The 21,835-nt window shown below is 48.9% G+C and overlaps 1 protein-coding gene across 1 annotated transcript in view; it reads right to left on the bottom strand.

Moving 5' to 3' along the window:
- CDCA2 (cell division cycle associated 2) overlaps positions 1-21,835 on the bottom strand; it is a 254,447-nt gene that overhangs the window by 188,239 nt on the left and 44,373 nt on the right. Inside the window, exon 7 of the mRNA XM_030201830.1 lies at positions 12,539-12,632. Coding sequence (XP_030057690.1) covers positions 12,539-12,632 — 94 coding nt within the window. The remainder of the gene's footprint in view (positions 1-12,538; positions 12,633-21,835) is intronic.

Below are 21,835 nucleotides of genomic sequence, written 5' to 3'. Positions count from 1 at the left end.
GCGAAGCCAGGGACAGGAGGTTGTTGGCCCTCGCTTCGGGAAGGAAGGCCCGAGCCGTCTGGGTATTCAGCAGAGCTCCTATGAATTCCAGAGACTGGGTTGGCTGGAGATGGGACTTTGGGTAATTTATCACAAACCCCAGCAGCTCCAGAAGTTGAATAGTGCACTGCATAGACCGGAGGGCTCCCGCCTCCAAGGTGTTCTTAACCAGCCAATCGTCGAGATATGGGAACACGTGCACTCCCAGCTTGCGTAGATACGCCGCTACCACCACGAGGCACTTTGTAAACACTCGTGGGGCAGAGGCGAGCCCAAAGGGCAGCACACAATACTGAAAGTGCCGTGCGCCCAGGCGGAATCTGAGATACTGTCTGTGAGCTGGCAGTATCGGGATGTGAGTGTATGCGTCCTTTAAATCCAGGGAACATAGCCAATCGTTTTTCTGAATCATTGGCAGAAGGGTGCCCAAGGAAAGCATCCTGAACTTTTCTTTGACCAGGAATTTGTTCAGGCCTCTCAGGTCTAGGATGGGGCGCATCCCCCCTGTTTTCTTTTCCACAAGGAAGTACCTGGAATAAAATCCCTGCCCTTCCTGCCCGGGTGGTACGGGCTCGACCGCATTGGCGCTGAGAAGGGCGGAGAGTTCCTCTGCAAGTACCTGCTTGTGATGGGAGCTGAAAGATTGAGCTCCCGGAGGACAATTTGGTGGAAGGGAGGCCAAATTTAGGGCGTATCCGCACCGCACTATTTGGAGAACCCACTGGTCGGAGGTTATGAGAGGTGAAAAAATTTTAACCTCCCTCCGATCGGCAGATCGTCCGGCACGGACACTTTGAGGGCGGCTATGTTCCCGTGGATCCAGTCAAAAGCCTGTCCCCGGCTTTTGCTGTGGAGGCACAGGGGGCTGCTTAGGCGCACGCTGTTGACGAGAACGAGCGCGCTGGGGCTGTCCCTGTGCCTGTCGAGGCCTTCGGGCCGGCTGGGTGTACCTACGCTTGGCAAAAGCATAGGGCGCAGCCTGCCGGGCCCGGGAAAAACGTCCACCTGCTGAGGTGGATGCTGAAGGCGCCCGGTGGGAGAGCTTGTCGAGGGCGGTTTCCCGCTGATGCAGTTGGTCCACCAGCTGCTCGACCTTCTCGCCAAAAATATTATCCCCCCGGCAAGGGACGTCGGCCAGTCTCTGCTGGGTGCGGTTGTCCAGGTCAGAGGCACGCAGCCATGAGAGCCTGCGCATCACTATACCTTGGGCCGCAGCACGAGATGCCACGTCACAGGTGTCATAGATACCCCTGGACAGGAACTTTCTGCACGCCTTCAGCTGCCTGACCACCTCCTGATAAGGCCTGGACTGCTCCGGTGGGAGCTTATCAACCAGGTCCGCCAGTTGCTTCACAGTGTTCCGCATGTGGATGCTCGTGTAGAGCTGGTAAGATTGGATGCGGGTCACGAGCATGGAAGATTGGTAGGCCTTCCTCCAAACGAGTCCAGAGTGCGAGACTCCCGCCCCGGGGGCGCCGAGGCGGTATCCCTCGAACTCCGTGCCCTCTTGAGAGCAGAATCCACGACCGCCGAGTCATGGGGCAATTGGGGCCGCATTAACTCTGGGTCCGAGTGGATTCTGTACTGGGACTCTGCTTTCTTGGGAATGGTGGGATTAGATAATGGTCTCATCCAGTTCCGAAGCAGTGTCTCTTTGAGAACATTGTGCAACGGCACCGTGGAGGACTCTCTAGGTGGTGATGGATAGTCGAGGACCTCGAGCATCTCAGCCCTCGGCTCGTCCACAGAGACCACGGGGAAGGGAATGCATATAGACATATCCCTAACAAAGGAGGCAAAGGAGAGGCTCTCAGGAGGCGAGAGCTTCCTCTCCGGTGAAGGCGTGGGGTCAGAGGGGAGGCCCACAGACTTCTCTGAGGAGAAATATCTGGGGTCCTCCTCTTCCCCCCACGAGGCCTCTTCCTCGGTATCGGACATAAGCTCATGTAGCTGAGTCCTTAACCGGGCCCAACTCGACATCGAGGCACCAAGGCCTCGGTGTCGTCGAGCGGTGGACTCCCGCGCCGGCGGGGACGAAGCTCCCTCCATCGACGGGGACTCCACCTGCGTGGCGGTCGAGACCGGCGCCGCAAGCGGCAGCGGTGTCGAAAGCCTCGGCACCGGGCTAGAGCTCGCCGGCGCCACAGTCAACGGCGCCGAGGGCGCAAGCACCCCCGGCGCCGGCACAGCCTGGCACATCAGCCCTTCCAGGATCCCCGGAAGGATGGCTCGGAGGCACTCGTCCAGGCCCGCTGTCGGGAAAGACGGGGGGGCCGGTAGAGGCGTCGGTGCCGGAAGCTGCTCGGGTCCAGGAGACTGCACCGAAGTGCTGGGACCCTGACGTGTCGGTACCTCCACTACCGAGGGGGACCTTTCCTCTCGACGTGGACGCTTCGGCGTCGACTCCTCTCCGGCACCGAGGGCCGGGCGCACCGATGGGGACCGATGACGGTGCTTTTTCTGTTTTTTGCGGTGCCCGTCATCGGCGCCAGGTGGAACGGAGGAGGAGGAGGTCGATCCCCCTCGGTCTCGAGGGGCCGGGTCGGACAGGGTTCGGTCCCGAGGGCCATGAGCAGAGGGAGTGACCGGGGCCAATTGCCCACGCGGCCTCTCACCCCTACCATCACCGGAGGACCGGCAGGCCGACGGGACCTGTACTCCTGGGGTCGATGCCATCGGTGCCGATTTCGCAGACATCGATACCGGTACCGAAGAACCGGCCTTCGATACCGATGCCGTCGAGGTCGAGGGGCCGGCGCAAGTTCCAAAAAGACGGTCCCGAAGAACTTGCCTCGCAACCTGAGTCCGTTTCCGGAGACCAAGACACAAAGAACACGACTTGATATTATGCTCCGGCCCGAGGCACTGGAGGCACCAAGCGTGGGTGTCGGTCTGCGAGATAGGCCGGCCGCACCGACCACACTTCTTAAATCCACTCGGGACCTTCAAGGACATCGACGGAAAAATCGCGTCGGCGAAGTTAAAGTCGTCGATGGTGGCGGTAAATCACACCTCGAAAAATAAAACGACCGCGCGGCCACAAGGCCGCAACGCAACGCCCCCGCTAGAAAACGAGGGAAAAATTAAGCGCGTTCTCTCTCTCTTTTTTTTTTTTTTAAAAAGGAAAAAAAGGTTTGGAGCACGGCAACAAGAAACAGAAAATTAGCGAATTCGCGAACAACGCGACGGTTTTCCGGGGCTGACTAAGAGAGAGCGGCGACGCACGACTCTCTCCAGCGCGGAAAAGAAAAGACTGGCGGGAACGGTCGCGCACGGGAGGGAAGACGGCCGCGCATGCGCGGTGGGCGTGTCCTGCGTGCAGACCGCCCGCGAAGCTTCTTCCGGTTGGTGGGGGCTGCCGCGGACGTCACCCAGTCGTGAGAACAAGCAGCCTGCTTGTCCTCGGAGAACACATGGTTATATATGTGTCAATCTTACTAAAAATATGTATAATACAACCAACATAAGAAATATGAAAAATGTAAAATACATCAGTGACTATAAATGCACGACAGAAGGGGGGCAGACTCAAGAAAAATGTCAGGAAGTATTTTTTCACGGAGAGAGTGGTGGATGCTTGGAATGCCCTCCCGCGGGAGGTGGTGGAGAGGAAAACGGTAACGGAATTCAAACGTGCGTGGGTAAACATAAAGGAATCCTGCTCAGAAGGAAGGGATCCCCAGAAGCTTAGTCGGTGGTGGGAGGCAGGGCTGGTGGTTGGGAGGTGGGGATAGTGCTGGGCAGACTTATACGGTCTGTGCCAGAGCCGGTGGTGGGAGGCGGGGCAGACTTATACGGTCTGTGCCCTGAAAAAGACAGGTACAAATCAAGGTAAAGTATACACAAAAAATGGCACATGTGAGTTTATCTTGTTGGGCAGACTGGGTGGACCGTGCAGGTCTTTTTCTGCCGTCAACTACTATGTTACTATGACTATAAACTGAAGCATAAAAGCATAAGAAAACCAGAAAACCAGAGAGAACTTTGTCAGTGGCTACTAGTACAAGCGAAATCTGAGAACAAGACTACAGTTGGGTCTGTGATACAAAGATTAACTGCAAACAGACAGCGGCACTGGATAAAAGTAGCGAAATCGCAGACAGGCAGCAGCTGCTACACAAGCCCGGTGTAAGAAAAGGATAAAAGGATAATGCCGGTGGCTGCTGTCCCGCCAAAAAAAAACCAAACAAAAATAAGATAAAAACTACAAAAAGTGGATTCTACCAGAGTAGCTAAAGGAACAACATATAATCTGTGGGAAGAGTAAGAAAACGCACGGGGGGGGGGGGGGGGGGGGGGGGGAATAGGAGGAAGAAACAATGTAAAAAAAGCAAAAGATATCTCATGAAGTATAAAGCAAAATCTGAACTCTCTAGTAGCAGATTACCTAATCAAACACAAGAGTGCTCACTTCCAAAGTAGCAGCAAATGCACAGCAAAACAATGTGTAGGTACACAGACCACTAAATATAGCATCATACTACTCCCACTGAGCAAAGCATACCCCCTGTGTCTACTTATTAAGACATGGTCCGTACAGTCAATTTGTAATTAGTAACATTTTAGACGTGCATTGCCTTGATATTGTAAGGATTATGAGGCTGTCCTACCCTGGTTAGGCCCCTAGAGGGCGCTGACCCCCCTAAAATGTCCAGGGAGAAGGGCTAGGTGAGTCAAAGGGGAGGTATAGCTGGAGCTCGCTAGGACCGGGGAGAGTCCTGGGGGTGGAAACAGGTGCAGCCGGTTATGGGCTGGGTCCTGTTTGCCATTAAACCCTTAATACCCCACCTGAGAAAGGGAGAAGGGAGGGGAGAGCTAGCAGCTGAAGAAGAGAGCTGGAGCTGGAGATCCCCAGGTGAAGTACTGGCTGAGCCCTTTTGACTTGTGGTGAACTGGGTGCAAGGCAGGGAAGCTGGCTGGGGTAAGAAGGCCCTAGAGTGCCAGGATAAGAACTATGTGTTCAGAGAGCTACTGTGTGTCCCAGATGCCAAGGCTATGTTTAGAACAGTGAAGAGAACTACTGTGTGTCCCAGATGCCAAGGCTGTGGTTAGAACAGTGAAGAGGTACTGTGTGTCCCAGAGTTAATATTGAGAAGAGACTGGGTGTCCTGGACTGAGCTAGTACTGAGCCAAAATGCCAGTGGGAAAGGGCTCAGGGGGAAGAAATAAAGGGACATGGGACTGTGCAAGAAGAAATGTTTAAACTGGAAGATTGCACTGAGAGGAAGAAAGGAAATGGTTAAGCTGGAAGAACTGTTGAGCTTGTGAAAGTGTTTTAAGCTAAGAGAGGTGTGCCCCATGGGCTGAAATAAAGATTTGTATGGAAGAAATCCTGTTGATAAGACCTGACTCTGTTTGCTTTTTTTGAGAACCAGGTCACCCCGAGTAAAAAGGGGTAGGATCTGAATTTGCATAAAATTTGCATACTAAGAACCAGCTCACCCTGAGTGAAAGAGGGACCTGGGAGCCTGAGGTGAGAGCTCCATCCTCACAATTCTTCCCAATTAACCTCATCATGTTTACAATATCCACATATATGCAATTTATATATTTCCTGTGGGTACCTTTTTACACGTTTTTTTTAATGTTTATGCCTCTATGACTATACACATTTTGACTCCCACAACTGCAGATTCCATTTACAGCTGGTTCCTCATTTTTTTATGATCGTGGTAATCCCCAATGATACTTTTATGCCTATTATGTTGCTTATATGCAGCTCCTTGTGACTCTGGGCAAGTCACTTAACCCTCCATTGCCCCTGGTACAAAATAAGTACCTGAATATATGTAAACCGCTTTGAATGTAGTTGCAAAAACCTCAGAAAGGCGGTATATCAAGTCCCATTTCCCTTTCCCCTATATGATACTTTTATGCCTATTATGTCGTCTATATATATTTTTTTAATTTAAATTTTTTTATGTTTTGCGTATTTTATATTTTTCAAAATATTTCTTATTTTGATCACATTATACATATTTTAGTATGATTGGCACACATATAGCTATGTGTTGTTGGTGGTACTGTATGGTTTATACATGTATTCTATTACTGTGTCATCATTCCTCTATTTATTCATTGTTTGTTTATTTTTTCCTTGTGTTTTTATAATAGTGATTTCTATATTTTTGTATTGTTTAGGGACTCATGAGGCAGGCCTCCATGGCTGAAACACGATTCATGTCAAGTCCATTGCATACTTTGAATAAAACTTCTGATGTGAACTCCTTGAATCCATTGGACGATTTGTTTTTCCATCATCTTTCGTGTCACCTTTGCTGTGTTTGCCTGCTTGAATTGACCTGTGCAAGGGTCTGTAATGGAAGCGAATTTTAAAAGATTGTTTTTCAACTCTGTCTTTGACTGAAAGTAACTTTTCTTGTAAATACAAAAATAAGTTGGAATGCAGAAGATAAGACACAGCTCTAACTAATTTGGTATACAAAGGGGAGGATGGTTCTTGTTTCCAGGTCCAGCCTGGCCACCTGGAGTTGGAAATCATGTGACCACGTTCCCACAGTCCTAAACAGAGAAGCATTCTGTAACTTTCCTTAGAAGCATTCTGTAACTTTCCTTAGCTCTAGATATGGGCTCAGAGCCTAATAAAAAGGGAGGGCTTGTCACAGCAGAGTGGGAGCTCATCTGCGAGTAACGTACGTGCTGAGCAGAAGATCTGTTCCTGGTCTAAGAAGCTCCTGGCTCTCCCTGTGAACCAGGCCTCCCCCAGCTGATGTAAGGACCAGTGATGTTGTATGCATTATTGCTTCTTTTCCTGGTCTAAGAACTCTTTGCATTGCTTAGATGTAGAGACCAGTGATGTAATGATTGTTTAGCTAATCATTGTGTGTATAGAGCTAATCATTGTATATGTCCTAATCATTGTAGAATTTAGCTCCTCTAATAAAGGTTTTCAATTACTTATTACAAATCCAAAATAATCCACAGTAGTCTGTGTCAGTGAGACAGGCTGTAAATCCATAGCAGTTCAGGGTCTTTTGCTCTTCTGTGTTTGTCGATTACACTGACAAGCCATCAGGTTGAAAACTGGCAGACCCCACCAATTCATGAACATCTAGGAAGTTTCTGTATCAGTTCCCACTCAACTGGATCCAACACATTTCTGCTGAGAAATTCCTTTTCCACATTCTCCACACATAGGATGCAGGCTGCAGATATATCTAAGGGAACAGCACCAATCTAGAGCGCAACCAGCTGCTGGAGGAAAACACACTGGCAAGGTACAGGACTACACCAATTCCTGTTCTGCCAACAATGTCACTAAAATTCAGTATTCTGTTTTCAGCTCATGGTTGGAGCGCACAACCCACATGTCTGGATTGGTCTAACATAAGGAAACTATATTACAGAACAACTTAATGGCAATAAGGGAAAAAACAGAGGAAACAAAGTGAAGGAGGGACTGCACTGGTCTGGTAGAACCCAAGGAAAGTTAATTAGCAAAAAAGACTAAATCTTATCTTTACCATCCTTACTAGACCAGACCTGAGCCAAAGGGATGTACCAAGGCTCCACTCAAGGTGGGTTGTATTCTGCAACTCCTGCTTTAGAACCAAGCGCTACCTCATCCCTGGCACACAGTGTTCAAAGTATGAAGAGTTAGCCATATCACAGCCTTACAGACTTAATCAGAAGATAATGCACGCAACTCAGCACAAGATGTTGCCACACCTCTAGTTGATTCCATTTAATTCTTTGAGGGCACATGGCCCTTTAAAAAAGGCAAAAGCCGAAGCAATTGCACCCTTAAGCCAACAGGCAATGGTGGCCTTGGATGCTGCAATGTCCCATTTGATGGGATGTAAAAGGGCAAACAGTCTAGCTGACCTTCAAAAGTTTATAGTTACCTCCATATAATGCAAGAATGCCAGCCAGTAATCTAGGAACTGAAGAAACCAAAACGCTTCCCTGCAGTTCCTTCTTTCTACATTTTATTTTTACATTTGTACTCAACATTTTCCAGCCTATTGGTAGGTTCAATGTGGCTTACTGGTATCTTTATGTACAGAGTTTATAGGTTATATAGATTCAGTGAAGTCACAATAATCTTGTAGGAGACATGCTGCATGTGTAAGAGCCATTTGTGGCGATACAAACTTAGTTCAGTTCTGTCCTTGGTTGTGATAGTGGAGTGTTGTCCTGTGATTTACTTGGCTACGTTGGGTCGTTGGAAAATAATTCTCTGAATAAATGGGCTTTCAAATGTTTTTGGAATGTTAGGTTTTTCAATACTGTGTTCTAGATTTTGGTGCAGCCGTATTGGAAGCTGGTTGTATATGTGGATCTGTGTTTTAGGCCTTGGCATCTCAGGAAGTAGAGTTTAAGGTATGATCTCGTGACTATGGTTATGTTGCAGATCGGTAGGCTGGTCACATAGCCCGAAGATGATTCTGTAAGCCAGTGAACAGATCTTGAAGGATATGCGTGCTTTGATAGAGGTCTAGTGTTATCGAATCGGAATTTTCCGAACATGAGTCTAGCTGCTGTATTTTGTGCTGTATGTAATTTCTTTAGGGTTTGTACCTTATATCCTGCATAGATTCCGTTACAGTAGTCGGCATGGGCAAGGACCATAGTTTATATAAGGAAGCAGAATACAACTCTTGGAAAATAGTTTTTTATACGTTTGAGTTTCCACATTATGTTAAACATTTTCTTTGTAGTGTCTGCAGCCTGGCTGTCGAAGGATAGGTTGCAATCAATAGTAACATCTAAGATTTTCAGTTTGCTACTGGAAGGAACGATTCCATGGTGTTGATGGTTGTAAAGTGTTTGGTATTGTGTGTTGATGTGAGAATCAGGCAGTGCATTTTTTCCTTGTTCAATTTCAGTTTGAAGCTCCAAATCCAGATTTGAGATCCGTTGAAAATAACTCCTTACACATGGGACTATATGCATGTCTTTGGTTCCTTGGCAGCAACCATAGAACTGGTACCATGGGCCTGTGCCTCCAAGCACTTGCTATAGTGGTCATTGCTCAACAGAGCTACAAGTTGGCTCTAGTGTTCTCATATCAAACCGGGCTCCAAGTACTTGACTGAGAGGACCCTAGGATGCTTTACTGGAAATTCACCACACAACTGAGAGACTGCAACCATTGTACTGTTCAAAAGATGATCTCTGCCTTCTTTCTTCCTCTGACCTGACTCTTATTGGCCAGCTGTCCAGAAGGACCAAGATATTTTCTTCACAAAGCACTGCTGCTGCCACAACCGCCACCACTATATTGCATAAAAAACATTCAAGGAGATGTAGCCATCCCAAAATGGAAGGGCCAGTGACAGCCCAGAAATACAAACTAAAGAAACTTCTGATGAGGCTGCCAAACAAACATTATGTGAAGATAAGCTTTCTTGAGATCCTCTCCCTGATCCATGGCCACTATGCCAGAACTGCAATATTTCCATTCAGAAATGTGAAACCCAAGTCTCAACTGACACCCTTTAGATCGAAGAAACAGAAAAATGAACCTTCCTACTTTGGTAAAATAAAAAAGTACATCCCCAAACCTCACTGTTCTCTAGAAACAGAAAATCACTGCCCTAACTCCAATAACCTTAATAGGGTGCTTCTTACTGCTACCACCTTTGCAAGCATCCAGAAGAGTTCAACTAAAATGAACCTGTGAGGTGGTGGAAAATTCCAGCTTGTAACTGTGCCTCATCTGACCAGTGGATGTTAGACGTGATGTTATCTGTGCCCTCTCCTCAGAAAAAATGGCTAGCCTGCCTCCTATCTTCAACAAGGAAAGGACACCTTGCCCATCTTTGTGTAGTCCTGAAGGTACCAGGGGCTTGGAACCTTAGCCAGCCCCTTTTCTGTTGGTTTAAAAAAAAAAATTATGTCCTAGACAGAAACTTGAAAGGACCCAGTCATTTCAGGTCAGTAAAAGTCAAACTTCACTCTGCTAGTAACAGTATGAGAAGAAACCTTGAGCTTATCCTCCAGAAATCTCTGGGGTTATGCTTCCCCCACATTATTCACTAGCTTCTCTAAGTCTTCATCAAACAGCAGCTTTCCCGAAAGGGAAGCGTACTGGAGTAGGGTCTTCAAGGCTGTATTTGCTGACCAATTCAGTTGCCACAACAGACATCAGGCTAATGCTGAAATCACACTGCTCCTGGCAGAGGGGCAGATAAGGTCATACAGGGCATCTGTCACGTAAAACGAACCTGTCTCCCACCCAGATTCCCAAGGGCTAACAATACCATCTTCTGATGGTTCCTAGTAGGCTTGCTGTACCCACCACAGGCAAGCCCTGGAGACAGGAACTACAGACTGCTCCTTGGGATTGCTTCAAGAAAGGATTCCCAGTTTATAATCCTGAATATCTTTCAAGGCCATACTGCCCTCTTTTGGAATTGTGCTCACCTTTGTCACCACCATAATCAATGTGTCAACTCTGGACTGCCTCAATTTTTCTCTCTTCTGATACCAAAGGAAACAGCTTGGCCATGACCCTTCCAACCCCGAGACCAGCCTCAGAAACATCTCCCTACACCAAAATCAGAGATTGGATAGCCCAATATATCAGGAATGCGTTGTTTCCTAAACCCCTCTGGAATAGATCTTCATCCAAACTGCATTCAGAACAGGGGCTTCAGAAATATTCAACACTTTAACAGAAAGAGTAATAACATTCAAGAACTCCTTCCTCCTGGAAGAGTATGACCACAGTGGGTCATCTCCTTCCCCTATAGAATGGGTTATCAACCCAGTCCTCGGGACACACCAAGTCAGTCTGGTTTTCAGACTACCCAAAATGAATATGCATGAGATAAATTTACATAGCAAGGAGGTAGGGTATACAAATCTCTCATATGCATATTGTGGGTATCCTGAAAACCTGACTGGCTAGGTGTGTCCTGACGACTGGGTTGAGAACCCTGCCATTCAGAAAGCCCCCCTATTTCCTACACTAGGCATATTGCCTTGCTTGTAAGCTATAGCTGATGCATGGACAGGAATATCAAGTCTGGCTCTTTTAGGTTAAAATCTCCTAGAATCCTGGGCCTCAAACAAAGTTCCTTACCATGCTGGCCCTGAGCAAAAGCTGAATAAAACTCTAGAGAAGAAGTCTCAGGGGTCCCACAAGGTCTCATGGACTTCCCGAGACTTCCCCCAGGAAAAAATCAAGATACAGAAGACATCATCCAGGAACCTTTCACAGATCCTGCAGACAAAATGTTCCCATGTTTCCAGTGACAGAAAAAGAGATCTAAAGGGACACAGTGATAAGTGCTCTCCACGGAACTTTAGCTATTCCCCCTCTTTCCAATCAGTCTTACACAAGGCCCACTCCATGTTTACACTGATCTTCTGTCCAGCTGTGGTGCCTCGATAATTGTGCCACTGGCTGAGCCCATCATAATAAAACTACCCTGGTGCAAACAAACAATCTTGCAGGGTTAGTTCTGTGCTGCTCCCAGCACAGCTCGAGTCCTGGCTCTTACTGCTCAGCTGCACATCCTGGCCTTGACTGACACCAGCTGCAATACCTGTCTCTGTCCCAGAGGCTGTTCCTAACCAGGTTCCCCTCCACAGGAGTCGCTTCCCTGTTCCTCCTGTGGCTAGCTTAAAAGAACACAAAACTGGTTTAAATAAAAGAGCAAACTGCCCTTGAGATGGGGGTCAGGGATTAGGGTTACAATATGGCTCCAGAAAAAGGAGGACACATTGATCCAGTCCGGGTTTTGCTTCCATTGAAAGCCATGGAAGTAAAACCCAGACTGGCTTAATCTGTCCTCCTTTTTCTGGAGTCACATGGTAACCCTAGTCAGGGATGGAGATTCAAACCTTGGATCCACTGGCTAAACCTGGGGGAAATAGAGGGAGGAACCCAGTTTAAACACCAGACCCTAGATTCATCTCTGCCCTTCAAAACTCTACTGGACAACCAGTTCTCCAACTAGTCCAGGTGAATGTGTCCCTGGGTTTCTGCCAGGTACTTGTGATCTGGATTGGCCCCTGTTGGAAGCAGGATACTGGACTAGATGGATCATTGAACTGACCCACTATTCTCATTTATTTATTAATGGCTTGATATACCGTTTTAACGGACATGCAGATCAAAGCGGTTTACCATAAAAAAGGAAAGAAAAGAACTACAATAAGTTAAGACCACTTCAGAACCACTGTACAGCATGCCTGTCACCATCTACCAGAGATAGAGAAATATTGTTGAGCTGTGCCTGCACAGTGCCCTTTTATAGGGCCAAGCATGCAAATGATATGGTCTCTCTCTCTCTGCCATAACCCATTGGTTACCTACTCATTTCCTTTCCTTGAATCCTGCTAGATCCAGTCCAGATATGTAGTATAAATCCATGTCTGCATTGGTCTAGTAAGATAAGAAATTAGACATTTTAATTTCATGCTTCAACATATGGTTTACATGCAGACATAAAAAAATGGAGTCAGTATCTTAATTTATGTACACTGGTCATTGTCTCCTATTTTTAGGATAAATAAATCTGCTCACCTCTTCCTTCTACTGCCAAAAGATCAGACGCAAACCCAGAAACTGAATATCTAGAACAACTAGTTTTCCCAAGTGATGAATCAAAGCAATCTCCCTAAAGAAAGAAAAGACTTGGGATTATCTTTTCATTCCTTCTTGTAAAACTGACCACTCTCCATGCTAACATTCTGATAATTAAACCATATCACAAACTTTGGATGTCATATTATACTGTACAGCAATCTAAAAGTGGGTGCCCATCTTGGCCAATGTATTTGTATTCCCTGATTTATCTTTACCTGGTACATTTTAATGCATCAGTAAAAAAAAAAAAAAAAAAAAGGTACAGATGGTAAAATTATGTATTACCTGAATTTTCTTTCCTTTAGTTGCAGCAGATGAATCCAGGAACTGGTGGGTTGTATCCGCCTACCAGCAGGTGGAGATAGAGAACACTGAAAGCAGTGACCCTGGACGCCCAGCTCCCTGTCTCCTCAGTATAGGTCATATCCCAAAGCAGAGAAACAAAGGGAGACAGAAATAGAACACTCTCCTCACAACAAAAGGGCAACAAGCCAAACAATCAATCTGAAAATTTAACCAAATCCGACTCCATGAACTGAAAAGGAGTTGAATGAACGGTTAAAATTAACTGTCTTTGTCAAATTCTGCTTCTTTTTCTTCTATCTTGCTTAAATGTCTGCAAAATGCCAAAAAACACAGCGGGTAATGAGAAAGTAGGGAGGGATCCTGGATTCATCTGCTGCAACTAAAGGAAAAGAAAATGATCAGGTAATACATAATTTTACCTTCCTTAGCATTAGCAGTAGATGAATACAGGAACTGGTGGGATATACCAAAGCAATCCCTAAACAGGGTGGGAAGATGCCACTCCCTGAGAGAGCACCGCCGTCACAAAACTTGCATCCCTCCTCGCCTCTACATCAAACCTATAATGTTTAACAAACGAATGGCGCAAAGCCCAAGTAGCAGCCCAACAAATATCCTCCAAGGAAAGAGCTGCAGTCTCCGCCAAAGAAGCCGCCTACGCTCGAGTCGAATGAGCTCACAGACCTTCAGGAGGAACGGAACCCTTCAGCAAATACACAGAAGAGATGGCTTCTTTAATCCAGCGAGCAATTGTTGCTTTGGAAACTGCATAACCACGTCTGGACCCAGCAAAGAGAACAAACAAATGATCTGAACACCAGAACTCATTAGTCAATCACAGATACTGCATAAGCGAACGATGCACATCGAGAAGATTCAGCTGAGCAAAGTGATGAGGAAAATCCTCTCTTCGAAAAGAAGAAAGGAAAAGAGGCTGATTTAAGTGAAAGGCTGAAACCAACTTAGGCAAAAAAGAATGAACCGTGTGCAAGGTGACGCCCGAATCCGAAAACTGCAAAAGGGGCTCCCGACAAGATAGAGCCTCCAATTCCGAAACTCTGCATGCCGAGGAAATAGCCACCAGAAAATGAAGATACATACCTGGAGGTTATTCTCCGAGAACAGCAGGTTGATTGTTCTCACGACTGGGTAACATCCACGGCAGCCCCGAAGAACGGAAATCTTCCTAGCAACAAAAGTTTGCTAGAGCCTTTGAGCGCGCGCAGGCGTGCGCACCTCACCTGCGTGCGATCAGTTCAATAACAAAGCAAAGAGGGAAAGGACAACTCCACAGGGGAGGCGGGCAGGTATGTGAGAACAATCAGCCTGCTGTCCTCAGAGAATACCTGCTACAGGTATGTATCTTCATTTTCTCCGAGGACAAGCAGGCTGCTTGTTCTCACGACTGGCTATCCCTAGCCCCCAGGATCACTCAAAACAACAAAGAAAGGTCAATTGGACCTCGCAACGGTGAGGACATAACAAGGACTGACCTACGAAGAAACATCTAACTCAGAGGTCAGCCTGGAACAGAACAAAAATGGGCCTAGGGGGGGTGGAGTTGGATTCTAAACCCCAAACAGATTCTGCAGCACCGGCTGCCCAAACTGACTGTTGCATCGGCAATCCTGCTGAAGGCAGTAGTGAGATGTAAATGTATGGATCGATGACCACGTGGCAACCTTGCAAATATCTTCTATAGTGGCTGACTTCAAGTGGGCCACTGACGCTGCCATGGTTCTAACACTATGAGCCATGACATGACCCTCAAGAGTCAGCCCAGCTTGGGCATAAGTGAAGGAAATACAGCCAATTAGAAATGGTGCGTTTCCCCGACAGCAACTCCTCTCCTGTTGGGATCAAAAGAAACAAACATTTGAGCGGACTGTTTGAAGGGGCTTGTCCGCTCCACATAGAAGGCCAATTCTCTCTTGCAGTCCAATGTGTGCAACTGACGTTCAGCAGGGCAGGTATGAGGACGGGGGAAAAAATGTTGGCAAGACAATTGACTGGTTCAGATGGAGCTCCAACACCACCTTCGGCAGGAACTTGGGGTGCGTGCAGAGGACTACTCTATTATGATGGAACTTAGTATAGGGAGCATGGGCTACCAAGGCATGAAGCTCACTGACCCTACGAGCTGAATTAACAGCCACCAAGAACATGACCTTCCAGGTCAAGTACTTCAGATGACAGGAATTCAGTGGCTCAAAAGGAGGCTTCATCAGCTGGGTGAGAACGACGTTGAGATCCCATGACATTGGTGGAGGTTTGACAGGGGGCTTTGACAAAAGCAAACCTCTCATGAAGCGAACAACTAAAGGCTGTCCAGAGATAGGCGTACCCTCTACACGATAATGAAAAGCACTAATTGCACTAAGATGAACTCTTACGGAGTTGGTCTTAAGACCAGACTATGACAAGTGTAGAAGGTATTCAGGGTCTGTGTAGGACAAGAGCAAGGATCTAGCACCCTGGTGTCACAGCAGATGGCAAACCTCCTCCATTTGAAGGAATAACACCTCTTTGTGGAATCTTTTCTAGAAGCAAGCAAGACTTGGGAGACACCCTCAGAAAGACCCAAGGAGGCGAAGTCTACGCCCTCAACATCCAGGCCGTGAGAGCCAGAGACTGGAGGTTGGAATACAGAAGCAAACCCTCGTTCTGAGTGATGGAAAACACTTCAATCTCCACGGTTCTTTGGAGGACAACTCCAGAAGAAAAGGGAACCAAATCTGACGTGGCCAAAAGGGCGCAATCAGAATCATGACCTCGCAGTCTTGCTTGAGTTTCAGCAAAGTCTTACCCACCAGAGGTATGGGAGGATACGCATACAGAAGGCCCTTCCCCCAATGCAGGAGAAAGGCATCTGACGCTAGTCTGTCGTGGGCCTGAAGTCTGGAACAGAACTGAGGGACCTTGTGATTGAGCTGAGTGGCAAAAAGATCCACCGAGGGGATGCCCCACGCTCGGAAGATCTTGCGGGCAACGCCCGAATTGAGCGACAACTCGTGAGGTTGCATTATCCTGCTCAATCTGTCGGCTAGACTGTTGTTTACGCCTGCCATATACGTGGCTTGGAGAAGCATGCCGTGTTGGCGTGCCCAAAGCCACATCTGGACAGCTTCCCGACACAGGGGGCAAGATCCGGTGCCCCCCTGCTTGTTGATGTAGTACATGGCAACCGGAATGTCTGTCCGAATTTGAATAATTTGATTGGACAGCCAATCTCTGAAATCCTTTAGAGCGTACCAGACCGCTCGCAACTCCAGGAGATTGATCTGAAGACCAGATTCCTGGAGGGACCAAACTCCCTGGGTGTGAAGCCCATCTACATGAGCTCCCCACCCCAGGAGGGATGCATCCTATCTACATGAGCTCCCCACCCCAGGAGGGATGCATCAGTTGTCAGCACTTTTTGCGGCTGAGGAATTTGAAATGGACGTCCCAAGGTCAAATTGGATCGAAACGTCCACCACCAAAGGGAATTGTGAAAATCGGTGGACAGCTCGATCACATCCTCTAGATTCCGTACAGCCTGATACCACTGGGAAGCTAGGGCCCATTGAGCCGATCTCATATGAAGACGAGCCATGGGAGTCACATGAACTGTAGAGGCCATATGGGAGAGAAGCCTCAACATCTGCCGAGCTGTGATCTGCTGAGATGCTCTGGCCATGGAAACAAGAGACAGAAGGTTGTCTGCCCTCGCCTCGGGGAGATAGGCATGAGACGCCTGTGAATCCAGCAGAGCTCCTATAAAGTCTAGTTTTTGAACTGGAAGAAGATGGGGCTTTGGATAATTTAGAACAAACCCTAATAGCTCCAGGACCTGAATAGTTATCTGCATGGACTGTAGAGCTCCTCTCTCGGAGGTGTTCTTTACCAGCCAATCGTCGAGGTAAGGAAACACATGCACCCCCAGTCTGCATAGCGACGCTGCAACCACCGTTAGGCATTTTGTAAACACCCTGGGCGCAGATGCGAGACCAAAGGGCAGCACACAATACTGGAAGTGCTGTGTTCCCGGGAAGTATCGGGATGTGTGTGTAAGCATCCTTTAAGTCCAGAGAGCATAGCCAATCGTTTTCCTGAATCATGGGAAGAAGGGTGCCCAGGGAAAGCATCCTGAACTTTTCTCGGGCCAGGAATTTGTTCAGGGCCCTTAGGTCTAGGATGGGACGCATCCCCCCGTTTTTCTTATGCACAAGAAAGTACCTGGAATAGAATCCCAGCCCTTCTTGCCCTGGTGGAACAGGCTCAACCGCACTGGCGCTGAGAAGGGCAGAGAGTTCTTCTGCAAGTACCTGCCTATGCTGGAAGCTGAAGGACTGTGCTCCTGGTGGGCAATTTGGAGGTCTGGAGATCAAATTGAGGGAGTACCCTAATCGGACTATTTGAAGAACCCACTGATCGGTGATTATGAGAGGCCACCTTTGGTGAAAATATTTTAACCACCCCCCGACCGGTAGGTCGTCCGGCACAGGTGCTTTTACAGCGGCTATGCTCATCTGGAGCTAGTCAAAAGCCCGTCCCTTGCTTTTGCTGGGGAGCTGCAGGGGCCGGTCTGGGCGCACGCTGTTGATGCGAACGAGCGCACTGGTGCTGAGCCTGAGAAGGCTGTTGGGAAGGCGGATTATACCTACGCTTATTGTAAGCATAGGGAGCATTCTTCCTTCCCCGGAAAAACCGTCTACCTGTTGAGGTAGATGCTGAAGGCACCCCGTGGGAGAGCTTGTCGAGGGTGGTTTCCCGCTGGTGGAGCTGCTCTACCACCTGCTCGACTTTCTCGCCAAAATATTATCCCCCCGGCAAGGAACATCCACAAGCCGCTGCTGGACTCGATTGTCCAGGTCAGAGGCACGCAGCCATGAGAGTCTGCGCATTACTATACCTTGAGCAGCGGATCTGAATGCAACATCAAAAGTGTCGTAAGCATCCCTGGACAGGAATTTGCAACACGCCTTCAGCTGCCTGATCACCTCCTGAAAATGCCTGGCGTGCTCCACAGGGAGCTTGTCCACCAAGTCCGCCAGTTACTTCACATTGTTCCGCATGTGGATGCTCGTATAGAGCTGGTAAGACTGAATTCTGGACACGAGCAAAGAGGAGTGATAGGCCTTCCTCCTAAAAGAGTCCAGGGTTCTAGATTCTCGTCCCGGGGGCGCCGAGGCAAAATCTCTAGAACTCCTTGCTCTCTTGAGAGCGGAATCCACAACCATAGAATCGTGAGGTAACTGCGTCCTCATCAACTCAGGTTCTCCATGAATCCGATATTGGGACTCACTTGTTCTGGGAATGGTGGGATTAGTTAGTGGTTTCATCCAATTCCTAAGCAATGTCTCCTTAAGGACATTATGCAAAGGGACAGTGGATGACTCCTTAGGTGGAGAATGATAGTCAAGGACATCGAGCATCTCAGTCCTGGGCTCATCCACAGACACAGCAGGGAAAGGAATGCCCACAGACATTTCCCGGACAAATGAGGAGAAAGAAAGACTCTCTGGGGGAGAAAGCTTTCTTTCTGGTGAAGGAGTAGGATCAGAGGAAAAACCACAAGACCTCCTCAGAACAGAAATATCTGGGATCCTCCTCTTCCTCCCACGGAGGCATCCTCTTCGGTGTCGGACAAGCGTTCTCTGACTGCAGTCCGAAACCGGGCCCGTCTCGACGCCGAGGAACCCCGTCCTCGATGGCGATGTCGAGAAGTCGACTCCCGTGCCGGCGGCGATTAAAGCTCCCTCCAGCGATGTCGACGGGGAGTCGACCTGTGTGGCAGCCGAGACTGATACCGCAAGCGGTATCGGCATCAGGGACTGCACCACAGGAACAGAACCAGCCGCCGCTTCCATCGACTGTACCGAGGGCGCAAGCACCCCCCGGTACCGGAACAGACTGACGCAGCAGCCCTTTCAGAAGACCTGGGAGAATGGCTCGGATGCGCTCATCCAGAGTGTCTGCTGGGAAAGGCTGTGGGGCCGGTGCAGGAGTCGGAGGCAGAATCTGCAAAGGGCAAGGCGGTATCGGGCTGTCCGAGCTCCCAGTACCATGTCTAGAAGGAGACCCGATAGCGATGCTACTTAGCCTTTGCTCGAGGCACGTCATCAGTACTCCTTGGTACCGATGAGGACGTGGAATCCACACGCCTGCTCGGGGTCGGGTCCGAAAGTGGTCAGTCTTGGTGGGCCTGCACAGCAGGAGTCTTCGAGGCAGGTGGAGACCCACTCGATGGCTCATTGCTCCCAGCGTGTGGTGGTATCTGGACAGCCATTACCTGCGCTCCCGATGTTGATGCCATCTCCAGTGCAGACATCGACGACGCCGACCACAGTACTGATGTCGAAGTCCCGCGCAAAGCTCCGAACAGACGGTCCCGCTGAGCTTGTCTCGACGCCTGTGCCCGCTTTTTAAGGCTAAGACACAACTTACACGCGTCTGGGCGATGGTCGGGCCCAAGGCACTGGATACACCACAAGTAGGCATCGGTACCTGAGATTGCCCGGCTGCATCGAGCACACTTCTTGAAGCCACTGGGAATCCTCTATGTCATGGACGGAAAAATAGCGGCGGCGAAGTCAAAGTTCTCGATGGTGCCAAAGAAAAGGGCACAAAAAAAGAGAAATGTGTACGCGCGGCCTAAGAGGGCCACGACGAAAGCGAAAAGAAACTTAAGAGGGGACAAAACCTACCTAAGAATAAAGGGTTCCTTTTTTTCTTTTGAAGGGAAAACAGCTCAAACAAGAGCAAAAAAGAAAGAAAAAGCGGAAAAAACCGCGAAGACGAAGGCTCTTTACTGGGCAAAAAACAGAGAGAGACCGCAAGCAGCCTCTCCCTCACCGCGGAAAGAAAGAAAACTGATCGGGGCACGACGGGCGGGAAGATGGCCACGCATGCGCGGTGCTCTCGCCTGCGCTCGAAGGCTCTAAGCAAACTTTTGTTGCTAGGAAGATTTCCGTTCCTTGGGGCTGCCGTGGACTTCACCCAGTTGTGAAAACAAGCAGCCTGCTTGTCATCGGAGAAACACTGTCTTCAAAGTTAGATCTTTCACCGAAGCGGCACCCAACAGCTCAAATGGGGCTCCCTGAAGAGCACTAAGGATTAAATTCAACTTCCAAGACAGACAAGGACTCTGAAAAGGAGGACGGAGGTGGAGCGAACCTTTCAGAAACTGCACCATGTCTGAATGAGCTGTGAAACACTGGCAAGGAGCCCTCGGAAACAAGCTAGTGCAGCAACCTGCACCCAGAGTTATAAGCCAGCCCCTTTTTTAGACCATCCTGCAGAAAGGCTAAAATCTGAGAAATCAAGGCCTTAAAGAGAGACCAACCACGTTAGGCACACCACGCCTCAAACGTGAGCCACACCCGGGCATAAGCTGAAGTAGTAGAACATTTACGAGCACGGAGCAACGTGGCATCACTGACTCATAACCTTTCTTCTTCAATTTCGCCCTCTCAAGAACCAAGCTGTAAGAGCAAAGCAGGAGACATCCTCCATCTGAACCGGGCCTTGATGAAGTAACCCCGGAAAAAGCGGAAGCTGCAGCAGAGTCTACAAGCAGTCGCATGAGATTGGCATACTAAAGCCAACGAGGCCAGTCTGGGGCTACCAACACCACACGACTCTGATGGCTCCTGATCCGATGCAGGAGACGTCCAATTAGCGGCCAAGGAGGGAAGGTGTAGAGGAGACTGACTGTCGGCCAATGTTGGACGAGAGCGTCCAGACCTGCCAAATCTGACTCTCACCTTCTGCTGAAGAATGCTGGCACTTTTGCATTCCGTTTGCTCGCCATGAGATCCATTACCGGAGTGCCCCACTGCTGATAGATTAGCTGAAAGTCCTTCGACGAAAGTTCCCACTCCGCCAGATCGAGAAGATTCTGGATGAGGAACTTGGCTTGCAAGTTGCGCCGTTGAAAGACAAAGAAGACGGCCTTCCGCCCAAAGAAGCAGGTTGGCTGCCTCTGAGGCCAAAGCTACACTCTGAGTGCCTTCCTAGCGATTTATGTAAGCTACCGCCAACGTGTTGTCTGACAGGACTCGAACCGCTTGACCCTCCAGAAGATCTTGGAAATCCTGGAAAGCTAGGTTGATTGCTCTCAGTTCCGGGCGGTTGACGGACCACTTTTCCTCCATCTGAGACCATAGTCCCTGAGTCACCCAATGAAGACAATGCGCTCCCCAGCCTGAGAGACTGGCATCCGTCACCACAATAACCCAAGGAGGAGACGCTAAAAGCATCCCCCTCCGTAGGTTGCTGGCACAGAGCTACCAGGCCATGCTGCCTCTGGCACCCGGAAGGCACACCAGACAACAAAGATAATTCTGATTGATTGTTACATTTGTACCCCACACTTTCCCACTCATGGCAGGCTCAATGCGGCTTACATGGGGCAATGGAGGGTTAAGTAACTTGCCCAGAGTCACAAGGAGCTGCCTGTGCCGGGAATCGAACTCAGTTCCTCAGGACCAAAGTCCACCATCCTAACCACTAGGCCACTCCTCCACTGAGACATGGGAGACCAGCGACTTAACAAGGCGCGCTGGAGAGGACACATATGAGCCCTGGCCCACGGAACTACTTCCAGAATGTCCATCATCGATCCTAGAACTTGCACGTACTCCCAAGCTCGAGGATGAGAGGACTGCAACAGACTGCGAACAAAGCTTGAGCCTCCTGCTCTCCAGCAAGAAGACCTGTCCCCGAACCGTATCAAATAGCACCCCCAGATATTCCAACATCTGGGAGGAAAGTAAATGGCTTTGGGAAAGTTGATCACCCAGCCAAGGGACTGAAGAAACTCGATGACTCGCGAGATCGCGATCAAACTTTCCTGAGATGAATCCGCCCGAATGAGCCAATCGTTCGAGATACGGATGAACTCGGATTCCTTCTTTCCGAAGAGAGGCCGCCACCATAACCATT

The sequence above is a fragment of the Microcaecilia unicolor genome, chromosome 4 (genome assembly GCF_901765095.1).
Source record: "Microcaecilia unicolor chromosome 4, aMicUni1.1, whole genome shotgun sequence".
NCBI lineage: Eukaryota > Metazoa > Chordata > Amphibia > Gymnophiona > Siphonopidae > Microcaecilia > Microcaecilia unicolor.
Note: the sequence above shows the minus strand (reverse complement) of the source record. Positions and strands in the feature narration are given on the sequence as shown.